General features: G+C 45.3%; 4 protein-coding genes across 7 annotated transcripts; all 4 read right to left on the bottom strand.

Moving 5' to 3' along the window:
- Positions 1 to 475: 475 nt before the first annotated feature.
- On the bottom strand, positions 476 to 2,422 carry LOC121177396. Of its 2 annotated transcripts, XR_005893236.1 has the most exons (4): positions 2,155 to 2,422; positions 1,994 to 2,076; positions 954 to 1,894; positions 498 to 581 (listed from the first exon to the last, which is right to left on the bottom strand). XR_005893236.1 is itself a non-coding variant. In XM_041031726.1 (3 exons), the coding sequence occupies exon 3, from the start codon at positions 1,888 to 1,890 to the stop codon at positions 1,018 to 1,020; it is 873 nt and encodes a 290-aa protein (XP_040887660.1). In that variant the 5' UTR covers positions 1,891 to 1,894; positions 1,994 to 2,076; positions 2,155 to 2,422; the 3' UTR covers positions 476 to 1,017. The 2 variants fall into 2 exon arrangements, 1 of the variants encoding a protein (XP_040887660.1); XM_041031726.1 differs by having other exon boundaries at positions 476 to 1,894.
- A 5,356-nt stretch (positions 2,423 to 7,778) lies between these two features.
- LOC121177351 (L-amino-acid oxidase-like) lies at positions 7,779 to 11,598 on the bottom strand. Of its 2 annotated transcripts, XM_041031653.1 has the most exons (8): positions 11,526 to 11,598; positions 11,181 to 11,232; positions 10,275 to 10,498; positions 10,033 to 10,145; positions 9,477 to 9,705; positions 9,251 to 9,319; positions 8,989 to 9,125; positions 7,779 to 8,872 (listed from the first exon to the last, which is right to left on the bottom strand). In XM_041031653.1, the coding sequence occupies exons 2-8, from the start codon at positions 11,209 to 11,211 to the stop codon at positions 8,071 to 8,073; spliced, it is 1,605 nt and encodes a 534-aa protein (XP_040887587.1). In that variant the 5' UTR covers positions 11,212 to 11,232; positions 11,526 to 11,598; the 3' UTR covers positions 7,779 to 8,070. The 2 variants fall into 2 exon arrangements, with proteins under 2 accessions (XP_040887587.1, XP_040887588.1); XM_041031654.1 differs by lacking the exon at positions 11,526 to 11,598 and having other exon boundaries at positions 9,504 to 9,705.
- Positions 11,599 to 12,801: 1,203 nt separating this feature from the next.
- LOC121177354 (L-amino-acid oxidase-like) lies at positions 12,802 to 17,978 on the bottom strand. 2 transcript variants are annotated; one of them, XM_041031657.1, is made up of 9 exons: positions 17,877 to 17,978; positions 16,412 to 16,541; positions 16,019 to 16,078; positions 15,233 to 15,456; positions 14,941 to 15,053; positions 14,633 to 14,834; positions 14,213 to 14,281; positions 13,982 to 14,118; positions 12,802 to 13,752 (listed from the first exon to the last, which is right to left on the bottom strand). In XM_041031657.1, exons 3-9 carry the CDS (start codon positions 16,047 to 16,049, stop codon positions 12,945 to 12,947), a joined length of 1,584 nt encoding a protein of 527 aa, XP_040887591.1. In that variant the 5' UTR covers positions 16,050 to 16,078; positions 16,412 to 16,541; positions 17,877 to 17,978; the 3' UTR covers positions 12,802 to 12,944. The 2 variants fall into 2 exon arrangements, with proteins under 2 accessions (XP_040887591.1, XP_040887590.1); XM_041031656.1 differs by lacking the exon at positions 17,877 to 17,978 and having other exon boundaries at positions 16,412 to 17,814.
- Positions 17,979 to 18,966: 988 nt separating this feature from the next.
- LOC121177452 (butyrophilin subfamily 3 member A3-like) lies at positions 18,967 to 20,985 on the bottom strand. Its single transcript, XM_041031783.1, has 6 exons — positions 20,886 to 20,985; positions 20,386 to 20,727; positions 20,007 to 20,294; positions 19,777 to 19,896; positions 19,671 to 19,690; positions 18,967 to 19,624 (listed from the first exon to the last, which is right to left on the bottom strand). The coding sequence occupies exons 1-6, from the start codon at positions 20,983 to 20,985 to the stop codon at positions 19,196 to 19,198; spliced, it is 1,299 nt and encodes a 432-aa protein (XP_040887717.1). The 3' UTR covers positions 18,967 to 19,195.
- Between the last annotated feature and the right edge of the window lie 505 nt (positions 20,986 to 21,490).

Below are 21,490 nucleotides of genomic sequence, written 5' to 3'. Positions count from 1 at the left end.
TGAGACACAACAGCGTGCACAGCCTTTGACTCTAAACTCAGGTGTGGGATCACACCTTTAACGATTAATAATCACAATAAATCATAAACTCAAACACACACTCATCATTTTTCAGGTGTTGGCATTTCCAGTGGCACCTGCCTGTGACCTCTGAGTCTCTGGGAAACAACATGACTCCAGTTTTGCTCAGATTTCACACATGAAGCTGGGACTGGTTAACGTGTTATTTTCAGCACGGAACGTTTTTCATAAATAACAGAGATGAGGATTGACTGAGTCCACAACGTCGTCACTTACCAGGTGCACAGACGACAATGAAGGCCGAGGCTAAGAGAAAGAAACACATTTACAGATGAGAGTAGCTCATGTGATATTTATTCTTTGGATGAATTATCGTATTGTAAGTTCCAAAATCACTTCAGGACCACATGAATTTTCAAAACCATGAAATACAAACAAACAAACATGACCCAACACAAACACGGGATTTCATGTGACTCTGCAGCAGCGTTGACACAGCTCCATCCCAGTAGCTGTGCTTCATGTCATCGGTCCATTATGTTTGACAGGATTCAAATGATCTGGGGACAAAGACAGGTGCTTATTCAAATTGTTTCATGCAGATTGTGTGAATGTACATACAGAACTTTGGTGGCAGATCACTTTTATGATGTTAAGCTGGTATAACATTTACCATGTTCATGTCGACCTGGTGGTGGCGCTGCATGAAACATTAACAGTTCATCCTGAGGGGAACATGACACAGTCGCACATACGTGTGAAAACTGCTGCTACTTTTTCCACAAGCTGGACGTGAGAACCTGAGGCTTCTTTGAATTTTACCACCACCATGAACCAGAGTCCATTAGAGTTTCCATCGATTTTCACATATACATTTCCTATTTCACATATACATACATATATATATATTTACTTAAATTTTATTTTTTTACCTTTCTAGACTAAGTTGAAAATGTTAAACTCCACGTTATTTAATCAGATCAGATCAGGTCTGTTTTACTGACAGAGGCTTCGATCTGATTTTCTCGCTCTGTGTAGAAACAGCAGCGGTAACACCAAACTGCCGGGCAGAGTCAGCCAGATCGCAGATGTCCCCACCACACACAGGGTGTCGGTCAGCTCCGTCAAGTACATCGCAAAGCCAATCAGGATTCCCACAAACCTCAGCAGCAGCACTCCCATTATGGCTGCGATGCTGCAGAAGGCCCTCTGCTTTGACTGGGCCCCGCCCACAGTCCCAGGACCTGGGCGAATCAGAACGCAGAGAACAGAGAGGCTGCAGAAAGAGACAAGAATTAAGGTGACAAGCAGGAGACAGGGAGATGTGATGCCGCTGACAGTTCTGCTGAGAACTTTGGTTACGAGCAGAAATCCAGCGCAGAACAGCCAAACACACCCAGTACTGATGTTTCTGACCCTGACCCCTGCTGACTGCTTCAGGCCCAGGTATTTGATGGGGTGAACAACAGCCAGGTAGCGTTCCACACAGGTGAAGAGGTGCAACAGATTCTGTCCAGGTGAGCTGAGGGAGAACATGTCCATCCCCGCCCATATCACACTTTCATTATCTGTTAAGCTGCCAATGCAATAAAAGAAAGCCCCCAGGAAGCTGATCAGCTCCAGGGCAACCAGGTTATAGGTGAAGATGTCAGAGTGACTTGTCATCGCTGCCGTGGAAACAGAGCGCTGCTTCCTCCATCGCTGGCAGCCGATGAAGAGGACGAGGACGAAGAGAGGCAGGAGGAGCATGTTGGCCACGGTGAAGGCCGTGAAGATGAAATGACTACGTCTGGACTGCAGGCAGGAGCTGATCGAGAGCTGGACGGAGGAAGCAGAGGCGTTGGTGGAAGAGTTGACTGATCTGTCCATTTACCTGGAAACAGAGAGAGTGAGATGAAGAAGAACACAGAGAAGGTGTAGAGAGATGTAAAGAGAAAATGTCCATCAACTGCACCTCATAACAACCACACACCTTGTGGAGGTCTCCTACCGCAAATGAAATTAGCCCAAAGTGAAAGCTGCTCTTTCGTCAGCAGAAAGAATTTGGTCATAAACCTGGAACAACAGGAGCGACGCCGTTGTTACTCTGCACGTGTGTTTTGATGAACTCTGTAGGTGTTAAATCACACTCACCTGGTCCGCAGCGTTTCCTGACGGTTGCTCTGCGGCGTCACCAACCCGACCGACTGCTCTCACCTGAGGGTGCGTGCGTTGTTTTTGTCAGATGTGATCTGTGTGATTGATCGGCGGCAGGACGACCTCAGCTTCTTTGCATTTTGCAAAACCAATAAATAATAAATCTATAGAGATGAATCACGACAGGCAAATTTTCTCTTTGCATTGTTCCATCTTCGATCAGCTCGGGGCAGCTGGACCACGCCCGTCACATCACCAGCTGCACTGAAACCCTCTCTGGATGCAGGACAGGGTGGTATGCAGGGTGATAGGTTTCCCTGAGCTTTGCATGAAATGCACACAGCATAGCAACACGTTATGATGAGCTCATTAACATGAGGATGCACAATAATGAAAGTACGAGCTTCACATTCGGGAAGAGTCGACAAGTCTCATGTAAATCTTTTCAGGACTGTAAGAATCACAAAGTAAATGAAGGATGATGGTTTTTCCACAGGAAGCGAAACACACACACACACACACACACACACACACACACACACACACACACACACACAGATGTCCCAGTGTGTTCGCACCACAAACCTCCACACAGACGCTGCGACTCTGAAAACGCAGGAGACAGAAGATCAGGAGCCAACACGTTCGCTGAGGTGAGACATTTTCAATCATCTCATCAGGGATTTCGTCGTCAGTGTTTTAGAACTAACAAAAGGAGCTAATGATATGTGAAGGGAAAAAAGTGTAGATGGAAAAGGTTCAAAACATTTTCCAGAAAAAGCAGCAAAAGGTCTGAATGTCGAGAAACAGCAAAGCTGCTCACGTCACTAAGTTCAAATCTTGTAGGTCATGACTGTTAAATTGATTTGTACCAGGTTCTGCGACATTTATGATTCATGGCTCCGGCCACATGTCGTCCTTGAGTGTTTTGTAACCATCGTGCACATTTTCACATCTTGATGTCTGGTTAGCTGAGTTATCACCCGTTCATGCTCCACCTCACTCAGTGGGCGTGAACCGACTGACTGAGGTGTCTCATGAACTCAGAGATCTGTGGGACCCTGACGATGTGACACTGACTGTCCTTCTCTGTAAATCTGTCTCTCACCTTCTCTCCAGGCCTCCGCTCTTTGAAAATGTCCGTCAGCAACTCGTCTTCCACCAATGACTCCCTTCCTCCTCAGCTCCCCTCCTCCAACCTCTCCCTGTACAGCCCTTCATGTTTAGACTTCTTGTACACATACGCCACCTTCTCCCTCACCAGCATCGTCCTCCTCCTGCCTCTCTCTGTCTTCGTCCTCTATCTGGGAGTCCAGCGATGGAGACAACAGCGTTCCTCAGCAGCCATCATGAGTCACTCTGACTTCTTCACCTACAACATAGTTATCATAGAGCTGATCGGAGTTTCTGGGTCTATCATGAGCGTTTACAGCACCTATGCCAACGTCCCAGACATAGAGAAGCTGGCGTTCAATATTGCAGCTTTCCTCTGGTCTGGACAGACATTCTTTCCCATCCTGACGTGTGTGGAGCACTACGTGGCTGTCGTCCACCCCCTCATCTACCTGAGACTGAGACAGGGAAGCGGGGTTCGCGTCAGAGACATCACCACCTTCTGTGTTTGGTTTCTGGGCCTTGCAGGGCCGAGTTTCATGGCGCTGCTCAAACATTTCCCTGAGAACAGCTTCATGGTCATCGGCCTCCAAACTTTACTTTTACTTAGCATAACTTTCTGCAGCCTGTCTGTTCTCTACGTCCTGACCCGCCCACGGCCGGGGGAGGCTGGAGGGAACCGGTTCACTGTTCACCAATCAAAGAAGAGGGCTTTCTACACGATCACAGTCATAATGGGAGTGCTGTCGATGAGGTTTGGAGGCAGTCTGCTTTGCAATGCGATGGTTATCTCACCGACAGTGAGCACCGGTGTTGGCTGTGTAATGGTAACCGCTAAAAGTTGGTTCGCTCTGCCCAGCAGTCTGGTGTTACCCCTGCTGTTTCTGCACCGAGCGGGAAAACTACCCGGCTGCAGACACAACACTGGATCAGGATGAGTCCTGGATCAGATCAGAGTCTGTGACAATACGAGACACACGAGTGAATTACAAGGGAACAGCACAACATCGAGCTGAAGGAAAAATGATGGCAAATTTGTACATGAAACAAACATAAACACAAAGTCTTTGTGTTTCCATTATTTGACACTGTGTGGTGCAGTGCAGTGGTGTAGTGCAGTGGTGCAGCACTGACCTGAGAAGGAGCTCTGCCACCTCTCGATGCATCGTTCTCCTGTGGTGGAAGGAAACGCATTAAATTCCATTTTCTTTTGCAGATTTTCTGAAAATTCAGTGAAAAGTTGCTGTAAATTCTTCAGGGAACCATCTGAAGGAAGTGTAGCTGAAAATAGATTTTTTTTTTTAGAAGCTGTGTTAGATTTTTTTTTCATGTGAATTTGATCCGTTAACCTTTAAACACTGATCAGATTTGTTTGTTGTGCCACAGGGATCAGTTTCTTTTTAATAAGACGACAACGACGATAAAAACGTGCACACGTCATCGTGGGGTCGTACTGTGGTGTGTGGTTTCATCTGAGTTATTATTATGTGTGTGTTTGTTGTATAAACAGTTTGTGTAGCAGTGTAGATACAAGCTGTAGATCCAGGCTCCTGTAAATATACAGCTCATACAGACAAATGAACCTGGACTCTGATGGACATGAGTCGTCTTTGCTTTGTCTGGTAACATGGACACTGTGCTTCTTCACGTTGGATTCTTTCATGATTAAATGTTAAAGTGCAAATAAAACCTGTTCTCTGGAATCTGTTGTATCTAATCACAGCCAATCACGTTGCAGAGCCAGTGACGTGAGTCGCCGCGTGTTTTCAGGTGCGGTTACGACCGAAGTGACTCATTTTACTAACAGAGCGTGGATCAGGAGTCGCCCCTGACCAGAGTCACACTTAGTAAAATAATGACCACAGCTTTATTTGCAGAACACTATGGTTTGAACCCACGGTCGTTATGAAGCACCTGACAAAACATGGCCACCGCACCGCGGCCTGTACGCAGCGAAACTCCTCACCTGCGTGACGCTTTCATTTGAATAAACAGCAGTCTGTGTTCGCAGGTCATTTGAATCCTGTCACGCAGATGAAATAAATGATACGGGTCTGACAGCTGTGGAAGAACGATGGGAGAGGAACATTTGCCTGCCATGATTTACAGCTCAGAGGCAGAGGCACGAAAAAACCCAAACCCACAGTCCTGCTGCTGTTTGGCACAAACGAGCATCAGCACACTCACATATATGAACCAGATGCTCGTGAACAGCTGTCAGTGAGTTTGGTGATGCAGGAGAACAAACAGTGCTGAGGAGGTGGGTGAACTTCAGTTACCTCACACTTTCATCTTCAGTTCATATTTAAAACATTTTCCTCTGGTGTCTAACGTCTAACTGTTCCCTCAGGTTTCATACTGTTTTCCTCTCTTCATCAACTGTACGTCCATTTACTGTTTGAATTAACTTTACGCATATCTGCTCAAAACATACGCAACTGTGAACGTTGGATATTTAACTTTAATGAGCTGCTGATTTACTGTTGGTGTGTTTTTGAATAAGTTCTAATTTGCAAACGTGCTGAATAAGAATTGTGAAAGAAAAATGAAGGACTGTTGACCTGTGATTTATTTTTGTTCCTCTTTTCTCCCTTTTCTAAAAGCACCACCACACAAACCAACATGTCCGTCAACTCCTCTTCCTCTCACAGTTTCGTGCTGCACTGTGTGGAAAATGGAAGTTCCATCTCCAGTTCCTTCATCATCACCAAGTTGTTCCTTATCGTCCCTCTCTCCATCCTCGTCCTCTGCATGGGTCAGCGGCGATGGCGGCAGCAGCGATCCTTCGCCACAGCAAGCCACTCGGACATGATCACCTACCACACGGCTGCCGTGGAGCTGATCTTTCTGTTGGCTGTCACCTTTTACTTCAGTGGCTCGTGCGCTGGTCGCTCGGACTTGATTCTAGTGGGGGCTCACGTGAGCGCTGTTGTTTTCCCAGGTCAGATATCCTTTCACACGCTGACCTGCGTGGACCGGTACCTGGCTGTGGTTCACCCCATCGCCTACCTGAGCCTGAGACAGTCGGGCGGGGTCAGGATCAGAAACATCAGCATCGGGTGCGTCTGGCTGCTGGGCCTCGGATGGATTGGTCTAACAGCTCTGCACTTCCCTGATCCTCCCTACATCCCGTTTTTCTGCCTGCTGGTCTTTTCTCTGGTTGTCGTGTCTTTTTGCAGCATCTGTGTTCTCCGGGTTCTGGCCGGGGACGGCGAGCGGGTCGACCAAGCAAAGCAGAGGGCGTTCCACACCATCGTGGCCATCATGGGGGTGCTGTGGCTGTTTTTTGCAGGGTTTCTCGTTTCTCTCGGTCTGGACAAATCGCAGCTGCTGAGTTACGCAGCTGGCTGTGCGGTGCTGATATCTGCAAACTGGATGACTCTGCCCAGCAGTCTGGTGTTACCTCTGCTGTACCTGCACAGAGCAGGTAAACTGCCCTGTTCCCGCAGCAGCAACAGGTAAAGGACAAGGACTGTGTTCAATCTGAGGAGGATTCTGTTAAATTAGGTGTTAGTATGTGTTAGTATGTTTCACTCATAAGGAGGAGAACTTAGAAAATAAATTAGAACTGGTTTTAGAAAAGAAGGTTAGATGTGATGTGATGTGTCCCTCGAGCATCTTAGAGTTTGGTTTGTGATGCAGATCAAATTTGAACTGAAATGTCAAAGATAAGAAAACGTTCTCTAACATGCAAAATCTGGATTATGTTCACGTGTCTCTGTATGGAAAAAAAAAAAAAAACAGCTGTCATTGTAAACGTGTACGGACCAAACTAAATCTGACTAAAATAACAAAAGAATGTCTGTGTAACTGCTGGCAGAGACGAGCTGAGGTGGACACACAGCACAGCACCAGTTGCCCTTTGTCAATGTGCCAGATAAACTCTTTATTGAGGGGCAGAAGGAAGCTTTGTATTTATTGTGTTACGCTGTTTTGTTTTTTGTTTTCTTTTGCATCTTACCACAATTACCCGATCAGTCAATCATAAGCAAATTAACTGTCACAGCTAAGGCAGCAAAGAACACGAGGGAAGAGAAAACCCAAGAAGCATGAATAAACTAAAAGTTCAGGGCCAGAGAACAAAAAATCATCCACAAAGGAGTGAAAAAGACCTGGAAACACAAAACAATCTCCAAAAGTCCTTACCTGAAAACAAAAGGCAACCAATGTAAGTCCACGAGGGGGAAGATGCAAGGCACAGGTACAGGAAGGAACGCAGGGAACCAGCACAGGTAAACACAGTGGCAGACTCAGGCACACAGACAAACTGACAGGGACACAGGGCAATGGGCAACAGGTGACACCAATTAGGGCGGGGCAGACAATCAGAAATGGAGGGAAACCAGACAAAGACAGGAAGTAGAACAAGACAAGATACACAAGGGCTATACCTTCAAAATAAAACAGGAAATACTAACAGAACTTAAACTAGTGAACTAATCAGAGTCCAACTGTACACAAAAGAGTTCAAAACAAAGGGTTCAGTAAACAGCCCCCTGACATTAATCTGCTGTTCTGGCAACTTTAATTATTTCAGTGATTTTTCAAGAAAAAGGCAAAACATTTCGTGAGATTCATGAGGATTTGCAGCTTTTTTAAAAATAATATTGTTGCATTGTGGACAATTTGAAGATCTCACTGTGGGCTCTGCAAAGTTACGATGAACACTTTGTTAATGGAGAGAACGATCTGTGGATTGGTCAGTAATGAAAATAATCATTGGATACAGCCCTTAAAGCAACGCTACGCCTCACACCCTCCACCGCTGACACCAAAACTTCATTCCACTGATTTAACTCCCTACAGCTCGTGCCGGTGTTGAGCGGTAGCCATTTTTTTGTGCGCTGCTTTGTTAATGTTTGCAGACGCCCTGATTGCAGATTTCATAGCCGTCTCGATCCAGGCGTGAGGGAAGGCTGTGTGTTCACCAGCAAAGTGAATCCTTCCTTCGCTTCTGAAGAGCTCCTTAGAGTACTCTATATGTTGGTAGGGTGTGAAGAGAGCGAAGGCGCCCAGACTGTAAGGGTCCAAGGTCCACCTCTTCACCACCACCCCCGTACAGAGAGACCAGACCTTCTTGCCGTGGATCTGTGCCAGATCTCTCAGAGCCAGCTCTTTCAGGTCTTCATCACTCGCTCCATGGAAGAGAAGGGAGTCGTCAGACCAGGTGTAGGAAGCCAGAAGGACGCCGATGGTCTGGTTTGTTTGGAAACTGTGGCTGGGGTAGTAGATGTAACGAGTGGGCCGGTCGGTGATGCTCTTTCCTCCTCGGATGCCGTCCTCCTCCCAGAACCTTTCTTTGAAGGTGAGGATGATCTTGGTGGAGCTGTCATAGTGCACCGCCTTCAGGGCCTCCATCTTTCTGATGGACAGAGGTGGCTCAAAGTCCAAGAAGAGGGCTGCTTTGGCTGTGGTCGTTACCAGGACGACGTCCGCCGCAAGGTCCGTCAGAGAGGACTGTTGACCCGTCTGATACCATACACTGACACCCTGATCTGACTGGGTGATGCACTTGACCTTGGAGTTGAGGAGGATGGAGCCATCAAGTACACTGAGGAAAGCTTTGGGGAGAAGGTCCGACCCACCGGTTATTTCATCGTACCTTCAAAACAAAAAAAAATTCATTCACATTGAACTGAGAGCAGATTTTCTAACTTTTAACACAAAGTGTTTTCTAACATTGCTCAGGACACATGTAAACGCAGAAATGAATCTTACACGGTGCTGTCGCTGACGTCGCTGTTGAGGTAGATCATCTCGGTTAGAGCCAGGTGCATGAGGCTCTGCTCATTCAGCAAGTCTCCGATCATCCTCACTGCCTCTGCGCTCAAACCTCCTTCTTGTTTCAGATATTCCTGCGAAAACCAATTTCACCTTAATCTTAAATTAAACCAATTTTACATTTACTTTTTCGCGTTAACCGTTTGATGAACCACACGTAATTCACATGACGTGTTTCAGGAATCACATGATGCTTTACCTTCACAGAATAGTGGTCGTATTTCTGCAGCGCAGCTTCGCAGCCTTTTGCCTCCACTTCATCTTTCACCTACAGAAAAGATCAGTTTCAGTTACTCACTCGATGTCCGTCACCATAACCGAGCTAACGCAGACATTTTGGGTTTTATATTCAAAACTTCGTATTTAGGATATTATCTTTCAGCTGTGGTATCACATGCTTTTAGTATAAACACTATAAAACAGACCACAGATTCCCTCTCCATCCTCCACACCTTCTGCAAAGCTCGCTGTAGCAGCTCTTGAGCTGACTTCCCTCTCTCTCCTTCAGGCAAGTCATACTTGAGGATGTCGGGGTTTGCTTTCACTGCGTACGTCCGTTTCCGCAGACCGTGGACCAGGTAGAAGGTGTTGATGTCTTCCATGGTGAATTTATTCAGCTTGACCCCAAGTTCCTCAGCAAACCAGCGGACGATGCTGTGAAGACACAAGGTCACGAGCGTGTGACTGGAAAATCCCTGAAGTTTGGAAAGTACGAGTTGGGACACTTGGTTGCTGTGTGCGGCATTTCCTTATCAGTTCAGAGATTTTAGTTCATTAATGCAAAAGTGAGAGAACTGGGAGACTGGGACACTCTTGATGTTTGACCTTCTTTAAGCACTGGTATTGCTTTTTATGCTAACAACTCAACAAGGAGCATTTTTGACCAGCTAAAGGTGAGAGTGTGATGTAGGTAACAACGATCACAATAAATCAGACATTCTTCTCAGAGAAAAGCAAATTAAAAGCATATTTTTTACTCACTGGTGAAAAGTTGGGATCCTCATTGCTCCCAGTTCAGCGTACCAGCCCTCTGTTTCGTTCCTGTAGGTCTCCACACGTCCTCCCACTCTCCCACTAGCCTCTAATATGGTTACCTTGTTCAAGATGAATGAAATGGTTAGTCAAAGGTGTTTGATTCTGATTTGAAAAAAAGTCCAATCATGGTGGGACAATCTGAGTTCCAAAACAGATTAATGCATGAGTCTTAATGCACCTTACTGTACCTTGTGTCCTGCGTCCTGCAGCAGCTTGGCGGCCGTCAGTCCAGCCATGCCAGCTCCAACAATCACGACATGATGGGACGTGTTTATGTGCGGGAGGCCGGTCTTCACAGTCTGCAGCAGCTCCTCGTAGTCTTTGTCCTCCAGACAGTCGGCCAGCTGTTCCTTCAGGCTGACAGCAGCTGTGTGGCCGTGGCACAGTGTGAACAGCAGGACACTGACAGCAACTGGAGACACAACGACAGGAGAACACAGGACTCACTGTGAGAGGAAACTATCAAAGGATTTATAACCGTCCTGTGGAGACAGACAAATCACCTGTAGACAAACTTCACACTGTTTTAACTGAGCACAGTTTTCAGTCATTAGCACCAGGTTGCCTTTTTTTTACTTCAGTGAACAGAAAACACTCTCACACACAAACATTTTGACACACGGTGATTTAAACTGAACCCAGCTGGGACTTTATGCAGGGACAATGATCTGAAGTGAATGAAATACAACAGCAGTGTGCATCATTTAGGATTTTCACTTCTGTAAATGAGATGTAGTCACGTCTTAGTGAGGTTTGCACTGACAAATCTCACTTCTTCTACTCAGCATGTGACTTCTGTGTCCATTGATTCTGGTAAAGACTGACGACTCCTCATTTCATCATGTAAGAAAGTCAGTCTGGACTCGTGACCACTTCCTGCTGGAAAGCACAGCTGCAGTCGCTGAACAGAGCTGATTTCCTCAGTGGGTCAAAACCGCAGACAGAGACAGAGATCAAGTGCAGCGCAGAGTCGTTCCACAAATATTACCCCAAAAAACTCTACGCTGCTGAACACAGAGACTGCAGAGGGAGCAGTTCAGACCTATAAAACTTCTTCTAAATGAAAGAAAAGAATATTTCTGCAAAATACTCACAGAATTTCCACTTCACCACACACGGATCCATCTCAGCTTGGAGGCTTGTTTTCTTTGAGGAAGAGAGACAGAAACATACGAGAGGAAAAATGTTAAAATCCTTTAAACACAAAAGCTGCATCTCAGACGATCACAGTAAGTTCAACACTTAGTGTTTAACACTATAGTTTTAATCTGTTAGCTCAGTTTAACACTATACATTCAGACTGGTGCAGTTACAGTGAGAAACAGCGCAGCAGAATTGACTTCACAGCTGCTGTGACTGTTGTTAAATGAAATCCTCATTTAAGAAGAAGAGAAAAGTGACAGATGAGATCTCACGCTGATGTATTCTCAGATTCCTACCTTCGTCTAAACGCTGTCACAGTGACCTGATGTGAAAGCGGAGCCTCTTATATACTGAGCCTCAATGCTGAAGTGTTTTTTTTTCTCACCTGACTGGCAAGACCAGAGACAGTGCACGTCTTCCTGTGTGTGTGTGTGGTTGTGTGTGTGTGTGTTTTAATCAGGAGTCTGTTTGCAGTTTCATTTTTCACTCTCTTGCAATCAGGGGAAAATAACTGGTCAGATCTCATGATTATATGAACACGTCTTTATCATCAGCATCATCATGAGTTATCTTATGGGAACGTTGCCAAAAATGTGGCTGCACGGAGGAGTACATTTTAATCATTCCTTCCTTTCATACCTGATTTGATAACCGTGTTTGTAGTTCCCTGATTATATATTATCTTTGTGTCTTTGACTGAGTTAGAAAAACAGTTTTTTATTCAGCAGCTCTTGGAGGACAATGTGTGTCTTCATGCTTCAAACCAAAGCTGCAGTCCAGACAACCACATGTCCGATGACTGTACGCTCTGATCCTCACTGATTGGCTGGTCTGTGGCACAGGTGAGGTCGGATAAGGACTTGGCGACATGTTGGTAGCGAGAGTCAGTATTGTGTGTGTGTGTGTTTGAATAAGCACACGCTGTGTCACGGTTTGTTTAACGTGTATCAGTGTGTTATTTTGTCATGTGACAGATGTAACCAGACTGTGTAGCAGGTGGGAGGCGGCTCACAGGTGAGGCCACGGCGCGTGTTTATAAAAGTAAATGTAAATTGTTTTCCATCACATTGAGCTGTTGCACTAACCTACTGACTCAGTCACATGATTTTACTAACGTGGGCACGAATGCTGCACTGTACATAAAACAAGTGGTGACTCGCCTCGTCAGGGTAAAGGTGTATCTTCACAGACAGCAGCTGACACACAATGACTGACTGATCAGGCTGCAGTACCACAGAGAGCAGCAGAGAAGGAGACCACAGTGAGTCTGAGTCTGCCAGCTGCAGCTGGGCCCCTCCCCCACCACAGCTTCCTGGCACAGTGTGTAGACGTACCAGTTAGATCAAATCATCCACTGCTGTGAACTGAGGGTGAATTATCTATACGTCAGTCATGTGATACACTCGTCAACCTGGCAGAGTGAACTGGGACGGACTCCAGCTTCCTGCAGCCCTGCACTAGATGTACTGGTATAGACAATGAAGGGTGGAGCAAAAATGCATATTGTAAATATGTGTGTGTGAACACATGAATATATCTTAGAACAGAGATGGGAGATGTTTTTCAGTGGTCTTTATTAAAAACATTTATTCTTCTTTGTTAAATCATTCTGAAACAAGCATGTCATATCTCACAGACAGGTTGTGTTGATTAATATTCAATAAAAGTGATATATATATATTTTATTAATGCCATGATATTTAGTTGCTCAGACTCTAGAGCTCATCTCGCACTGGAGAGTTAGCTGACTCTGAATTCAGTAGCGCTGCTTTGTTAATGTTTGCAGACGCCCTGATTGCAGATTTCATAGCCGTCTCGATCCAGGCGTGAGGGAAGGCTGTGTGTTCACCAGCAAAGTGAATCCTGCCTTCGCTTCTGAAGAGCTCCCTGGCATATTCTAAATGTTGGTAGGGTGTGAAGAGAGCGAAGGCGCCAAGACTGTAAGGGTCCAAGGTCCACCTCTTCACCACCACCCCCGTGCAGAGAGACCAGACCTTCTTGCCGTGGATCTGTGCCAGATCTCTCAGAGCCAGCTCTTTCAGGTCTTCATCACTCGCTCCCTGGAAGAGAAGGGAGTCGTCAGACCAGGTGTAGGAAGCCAGAAGGACGCCGATGGTCTGGTTTGTTTGGAAACTGTGGCTGGGGTAGTAGATGTAACGAGTGGGCCGGTCGGTGATGCTCTTTCCTCCTCGGATGCCGTCCTCCTCCCAGAACCTTTCTTTGAAGGTGAGGATGATCTTGGTGGAGCTGTCATAGTGCACCGCCTTCAGGGCCTCCATCTTTCTGATGGACAGAGGTGGCTCAAAGTCCAAGAAGAGGGCCGCTTTGGCTGTGGTTGTTACCAGGACGACATCTGCTGCAAGGTTCGTCAGAGAGGACTGCTGACCCGTCTGATACCATACACTGACACCCTGATCTGACTGGGTGATGGACTTGACCTTGGAGTTGAGGTGGATGGGGACATCAAGTACACTGAGGAAAGCTTTGGGGAGAAGGTCCGACCCACCGGTTATTTCATCGTACCTTCAAAACAAAAAGACAAAGACTTCTGCGGTTTGCTGGATGTTAAATGAGGAAAGTGCTTGTGTGCATCATCTGCAGTGAACGGTTTCAGTGTCACAGAGCTGTCATGGTCACCTTTTGATTTCATCACATTTTCTGGAAAAACATTTCATCATCTTCATCAACACGACTGTGAAAAAACCATCATGGCTGGTGATGATTTCATGATATAAAATAGCTGTGGCCTTACGTGGTGTTGTCGTTGATGTCACTCTGATCGTAGATCATCTCGCTCAGCGCCGTGTACATAAGGCTCTGCTCGTTCAGCAGGTCTCCGATCATTCTCACTGCTTCTGAACTCAGGCCTCCTTCTTCTTTCAGATACTCCTGTTAAAGTTCCAGGTTGTGTGGTCAGAGGTTTCAGTTTGAACGACGATCCCTTCATTCACTTTACATTGCATGAGATCACGTTGTGCTTTACCTTCACAGAGTAATGGTCGTATTTTATCAGCGCGGCCCTGCAGCCATGAGCCTCCACTTCGTCTTTCACCTGTGGAAAGGAACAGGAAAAGGTGTGTGGCCACAAAATGATTTCAAACAAACCTCGCTTCAGCTTCACTGCTCACAGCAGATTTTACACCAGGTTTCAAACCTCCATCATGAATGAATTTGGTTTCAGAGATAAAATATAGTCGCTTTCTTTCATACTTTAACTCCTCTGTGAAAGACGCAAATATATTTGCTTGAACTATGTTAACTTATTGTTTCATTTGTGGCCGAAAGCACAAGCTTCCTGCACCACCTACTTCCCAAGGATGTGGGAAGTTGTGCAACTTGGTGCACCCTGTCTGGTCCTGGTTCCTAGACGCCATCCCTCCCTCCTTTCCTCTGTCCTACATACCTTCTGCAGAGCTAGCTGTAGCAGCTCGTCGGCCGACTTGTGTTTCTCGCTTTCCAGCACCTCGTACTTGAGGACGTCCGGGTTTTTTTGCACTGTGTACGTCCTCTCCCGCAGCCCGTTCACCAGGTAAAAGGTGTTGGGATCAGCCATGATGAATTTATTCAGCTTGACCCCCAGCTTTTGAGCAAACCAACGAACTATGCTGTTGAGAAGGTGATGGTGGCAGAGTTAGCTTGTGACTGCGAGGTCTCTTTACTGTCTGAGCAGAGCCAGTAAGAGAAGGAAGGAAATCTAAATCTTCAACTTACCGGTGAGAGCTTGGGATCCTCATGGCCCCCAGTTCAGCATACCAGCCCTCTTTTTCATTCCTGTGAGTCTCCACTCGTCCTCCAACACGATCGCTTGCCTCTAAGATGGTTACCTTAAACAAACACACACATACAGACAGATAAATACAAGTAAGCTCGGTTACATTAAGGTAAAATCCCTGTTGGTTTAAATGTTCCTGATTTAAAAAGTGGACATAGACTCTAAACAAGGCTGGACTGCCAACTGGGATCACTGGATGTCATGTGGGGCTTCTGTGGCACCTTACTGTACCTTGTGTCCTGCGTCCTGCAGCAGCTTGGCGGCCGTCAGTCCAGCCATGCCAGCTCCAACAATCACGACATGATGGGACGTGTTTATGTGCGGGAGGCCGGTCTTCACAGTCTGCAGCAGCTCCTCGTAGTCTTTGTCCTCCAGACAATCGGCCAGCTGTTCCTTCAGGCTGACAGCAGCTGTGTGGCCGTGGCACAGTGTGAACAGCAGGACACTGACAGCAACTGGAGACACAAAGACAGGAGAACACACTGTTTACTCCATCAACGAACCAAAGCACTTTCACTTCTGAATGTCCACACATCTTTAATGAAACACGCCTGCTGTTTGTTTTTCACAGCCTTATAGACACGAGGCAGTTTATTGTATTTGACCTCGTCTGCATCAGTTTTACAGACGCTTAATAAAACGGTCAGTTTTAGTTCAGATGTTCCTGTAAAGTCCGGTGAAAATGTGACCTCTCCTGAATTCATCACACAGACATGAACTCAAGACAGTAAAAGTAAAAACCTCAAGATGAACAAAGAGAAAAAAGCAGAAGTAAAACATCATTCAGTGGGTGTTCACCGCAGACAGAGCCCACATTAAGGAACCGACGAGAGGAAACGTGAACTCACTCGGCTTCATTCACAGATTTCCAAACCCACAACTGCTCGGCACAGTGTCCTGCTGTTGGCCTGTGCAGCTACAAACCAAATAACTCGCTCACGTCATTAGAAAAAAAAATAGCTTTAGAAAGAGTTAAAACACAAATCTGCATTTTTAGATTTGTTTGAAAATACCTACAAAATTTCCATTTCAGCTCCGTCTGAGTCATTGTGTGTCTTCCCTCCTTCTTTGGTGTCACTGGGAGGATGAAGAGGAAGAGAAAAAAAAAAATAGAAGACATGTTTCAATCGAGGAAAGTCCGACAGAACCATACCTCAGCCTGGGACTGTGTGTCGCTCAGATTTAACTCAGTGACACGCAGCTGCATTCAACACAATCTGCTGAACAAACAGAGGAATTCAGAAACATGCACGTTGCACTGTTTGCTTTAAAATATCATGGATTTTATCTGCACACAGACATAGAGTTTTAGAATATATACACATATATACACATGCTGTTATGTTTATACAGTCAAAGTGAGATTTTAATGATAGTCTGAGATAAAGTGTCAGATAAAATGATTCTTACCTTTTCAGGAGCTTAGCTATGGAAGCAGCAGTGACCTGGAGTGAACAGCCGTCTTATATACTCTCTGTCTGAGCCGGAGTTTTTCCCTGTTTGTCCCGTTTGACTTCAAATGGCACTTTTTTTTTTTCTCCTGAAAATCAGATGATCTAGAATAACCAGTCGGGTCTCATGATCAGAAAACACATCACCACCATCATCATCATCATCACCATCATCATCATCATCACCATCATCAGGAGTGTGTGTCATCTCATTTAAGGGGAATCCAGCCAAAGATGAACTGAATGTCACTTATTAACCACAACCTCAGCGTTGTGTCCTCAGCCACATGTAGGTGTGGCAGCTCCACAGCTTCTGTTTGTCAGACAGAAATACTTTCACTCTGACACTGTATTGACAGATGTGGAATTTCAGAGTCTGTGGAACGAACTGATCAGCTGAGTTTTAATCACACATCTTTCCTCCAAGGCCCCGTCGCTCACACAAGCATTTAGATCTGTGAAACTTTGCAGAAAAGTCAGAAAAAAAAGTCAACAGAGAAAACATCTGTGAAACGCAGCAACAGCAACCGCTGGACTTTCATTCGACTCTTTCTCATGTTCACAGGAATAATCTGCTGCTGGCCACAGACTCAGTGTGTTAGAGGTTCACCACAGTGAGAGCAAGCAAAGCTGCAGCAGCTCCGCTCGTCTGCTCGGTGGTTTCACAGCCGTGAACAGACAAAGCAGATGGAACAACGTGGTTTCACTGTGAGACCATAAAAACCTGATACCTGCTAAACACACACACAGTTCAGATGAAGGTTTAATGAAGACGAGCCACATTTTTCCATCTTAAAGCGCTTTCAGTTTCCCATGTATACACACAGTGTACAGACAGGTTTACCACCTGCCCCAGTGCACACAAACAAATCTGAGGTCACTGTTCCATTATCATTCTACATTATTTATACATTAGAGCAGCTTTGTGCTGGTTTGTAAACCAGTGAACACGACATGCTTCCTCGTTCATCATCACTCACTCAGGACTTCAGGTCATTATCATTCAATAAATGAGTTTTTATCAGTTTCAGTTAGTTGAGTTGAGACTGTAGATGTTGTGATCTGTACTTCTGAAATCAGAGTGCAGAACCTTTCTCCTGTTTCTGTCACGGCGGCGTTCACTGCATCAGCTGCACTGGTTCCTACAGACTGAAGGAAACAGCTAACAGAGCAGATACTGTACACACACACTCACACACACACACACACACACACGTCTTTTCACATGTAGAGAACGTGTCTCATTCTTAAACAGCCTTCATGTAAACACTCAAACAGGAAACTCAGCTTTTTCCTGTTGGTAAATTTGTAAACGTGCTCCTTGTATTTGAAGATGCTGATAAACGAAGCCTGGTTAGTTTTCTTTATATTTCAATGCATTCCAAGAATTTACCTGCAGACTGATCCATGGTTTGTGTTCTCACCTGTTTGATCCTCGGCTGAGTCTGATCCACGAGTCACGCTGCAGTGCTACTTTATTTTTGGAGTATATGGAGCTCTGTGCATCGCTCACAGGTGAGCTCACACACCTCCAGCTGCTGTGGAGCACAGACCCCCCCCCCACCCCCACCCACGCCCTCTCTCACACTGAGATAAAAAGATAGAGAGAGAGAGAGAGAGAGAAATGCATTGATAGATACAGAGGTAAAAGTCTCACCCCGCCCTCTGCCTCCTGTGTACATTATAAAAAAATACTGTCTCAGTGAACATGTTCTGCACAAATATCATCAGTTTAAATTATTTAATTGCTGGAAAACGACACCAGGCTGCATAATGATGTGTTTGGTTCCAGAGCTGCTCATTAACAGATTAACAGGATACACGATGTCCTGATGTTACCAGAGTTTAACTTATTGAATCTTTCTCTTTTTCTCTTTTTCTTTATTTCTTCGTTTACTGCACGTTACAGTGAATCAAACAGAAAACCAGTAAACGGCGCCCTCTGGTGGTGAGGACACTGGGTGTATTAACTGTGGGTTATCTGGAAACAGTTAATTAACTAGTTAATAAAAAAGAGTTGTTACTTGTTACCTTCACTGATGCTAATGTTAAAACTGACTTTATCTCCAAACACAGAGTCAGTGATCACACAGTGTGACGCAGAGAGCTGTGAGCTCCATGTTGCCCCCTGCTGTCAATCAGCCTCCGTCACACACACACACACACACACTTCCTCTTCCTGAGCGGCCTGATGAACATGTCTTTAACACGATGGAGGCTGAGATGTCTCACAGAGTCTGTCTGAGTGTTATGAATCTGAGTATATCTGAAACAGGATTTTTCCAAAATATTTATTATTTGAAAATATTTCTCACTAGGAAACTTTGTGCAAATTTCATTTTTACAGTGTTTATTAATCAGCAGTTTTCCTCACTCTGGACTTTAATTGTTCAAATACACACACACACATTAAATGATTTAACCAAAGCTAAAAACATAAAATAGAAATCAGTCAAATGCAGAAAACAAAAATAAACAGGAAGCAAGATCAAAACAAAACATTCAGTAAAAAAAAGAAAATGTTTTTCATGTTCACATGAAAAACATGTGATTGTGATTGTGTATTGTGATGAGTGACAGCTCCACCGTGGACTGTTGGAGATGGAAACTGTGAAACCACTGAATCTTTTTCCTTACTGACATATGTTTGTTGTTGTTTGTTGTTTGTTGTTTTGTTGTTGTGTGCTGACCATGACCTGGAACATCCAACAGATCAGAAACCACAGATGTTCAGTGTCACGTGTCAAAGGTCAGTCACCTTACGTCCACGTTGCCTGAGTCTCGTCTCCCTGTCTCTCTGTGTCCTCAGACTGTTCATGTGCGTCTCTACTCTGTTCTTCTCTTCTGTAATTCTTTTCATTTCATCACGTGTCATCTGAATTAGTATCTCTGTGTTCAGTTTCAGTTGTTGATGCTCTTCCTTTCTTTCATTCAGGTCCCAGGTGATGTTTGTCAGGATTCCCTTTAGTTTTAAGTATCCCTGTGCTTTTTTAGACGTCTGATCTCCATCCTTTTCTTTCTCCACTGAATGAAACTTCTCTTCAGTCTTCTTTGCTACTCTCTCTGCCTCCTTTTCTGCTGTGGTCAGTGTCTTTTTGTGCTCCTCCAGTTCCTTTTCCAGTTTCTTCAGAAAACCAGTCGTCTTTGTCACATTTGTCTGTTCCTTCTCTCTCTCTGACATCAAACGCTGATGTTCTGCAGTTTTCTTCTCTCGCTCATTTTCCTCCTGAAGCTTGATCTCTGTGGAAACAAGCAGCAGGTTATGATGAAGAAACATGAACCTCCTTTCTGATTGTTCATGTTCTCACACTGTTTTTAACTTACTGATTTTGTTTTGTCTCCATTTCCAGACAAAAAATGCAACTGCAATAAAAAGCATGAGACACAGAACCACACTGGAGGTGATGGAAGCAGCACAGTTAGGTGGAGGCAAGAAGAAATCATCTGAAATAATAAAAACAACAACAACAACAACAACAGGGTGTTTACAGAGAACCAACATCAGCTGATCAAAGTAAAACTGCTGGATGTAGAGTTTCAGAGATCGTCTGTACCTGGAACATGTGTCCGTGTCTCTCTGGTCTGGTTGATGTTCTTCTGTTGGACTCTGCAGGTGAAGCTGTTGCCGTGTCTCTGCTCCACAGTCACTGTGCTGCTGACAGTATAGAGGTCATCAGGACGTCTGACCGTCTGTGTGGGTCCAGCAGACAGCAGCTTTCCCTCAGAGTCCAGCCAGAGGAGCTCAGGCTCTGGGAACCAGCCTGTGGACTCACACTGTAAAACCACTGCACCTCGGCCTGTATCGAGCCCTGAGAAGCCGACGCCAGGTGAGGAGACGGCACCTGAAGGTGACAGAGACAAACAGGAAACAACAGGGTTCATGTCTGAACTGGTAACATTCAACATGTGGAGCAGTGAAGTCCATTTACTCACCAACAAGAAGATCAACAAAATATTCAGTGCTCAGTTTGGGGATGTAACATCTGTACGTTCCGTTGTCAGAGATTTTCACTTCGGGCAGATGCAGTGAAACGTCCCCTTCACTCAGTTTGTCCTTTGCCACTGATGCTCTTCCCTTGTAGGCCTTGTTTTGATCAGTCAGAAGTTCCTGACCCCCGTGAAGGACGTAGACAAATCTCGGTTTCAGGTCCTGTCTCCCCCACTCCATCGTCATTCGAGCAGCATCCATGGGAGCTTTCAGCAGACAGGGCAAAACGGCGTCATTGCCAACCATCACCACGACCGGCTGAGGTGAGCCGGCCTCCTGCGACTGACCTGGACACAGATCCATCAGAAACAAACGATTGATTGATTGATTGATGATCTGATCCAACGTGGTTCAACATGATTTGGTGCTTCACATGACATCGGTGTGTCAGAGCCCTTAAACACACACACACATGGTGTTACTGATGTGTTTGTGTGTCACTTACCTCCACAGGAGTGCGTCAGCACCACAAAGACAACGATGTGTGGGAAAACCGAACTACAGGTGGAGCTGAGCAGAGATTTAAGAGCTGATCCGTCCGTCATCCTGGGAACTACGATTCAAATACACCAGGACAAACTGTGAATGGAAGATAAGATAATATCAGAGCAAACCTTTAATGTGAATAAATCCAAACAGAAAGTTATTAAAAGATGTGTTAGCATAGAAAGTGAACACTGAGTGAAATGAAAGTATCAGTGATCTGACTCCACGTTTCACCGTAACTCGATCCAACACTGACGTGAGTCTCACATTCACTGGGCTGTGAAGGAAGATCTGCTCCTTTCCATTAGAAATGAAATCATAACTAACAATCAGCTTTAATGAATATATTAGAAATTAAATGAATTAAATTCTGAAAATGCCACAAACCTGTTGTGTGCAGCGAAGTGTCTCCTCTCACTGAGCTGTGTCAAAGTCCTCAGATCAAATGATTCTGTACTTTGAACGTGATCGTGTCATAAAACGAGGTGTGTTCACCTTTTTTATTCCTGCTGCATTTACACAAACACACCTGAGCTAAGTTCATTCCTCCATCATCATTATGCA

The sequence above is a fragment of the Toxotes jaculatrix genome, chromosome 23 (assembly GCF_017976425.1).
Source record: "Toxotes jaculatrix isolate fToxJac2 chromosome 23, fToxJac2.pri, whole genome shotgun sequence".
Lineage (NCBI taxonomy): Eukaryota > Metazoa > Chordata > Actinopteri > Toxotidae > Toxotes > Toxotes jaculatrix.
This window is presented reverse-complemented; position numbering and strand designations above follow the sequence as displayed.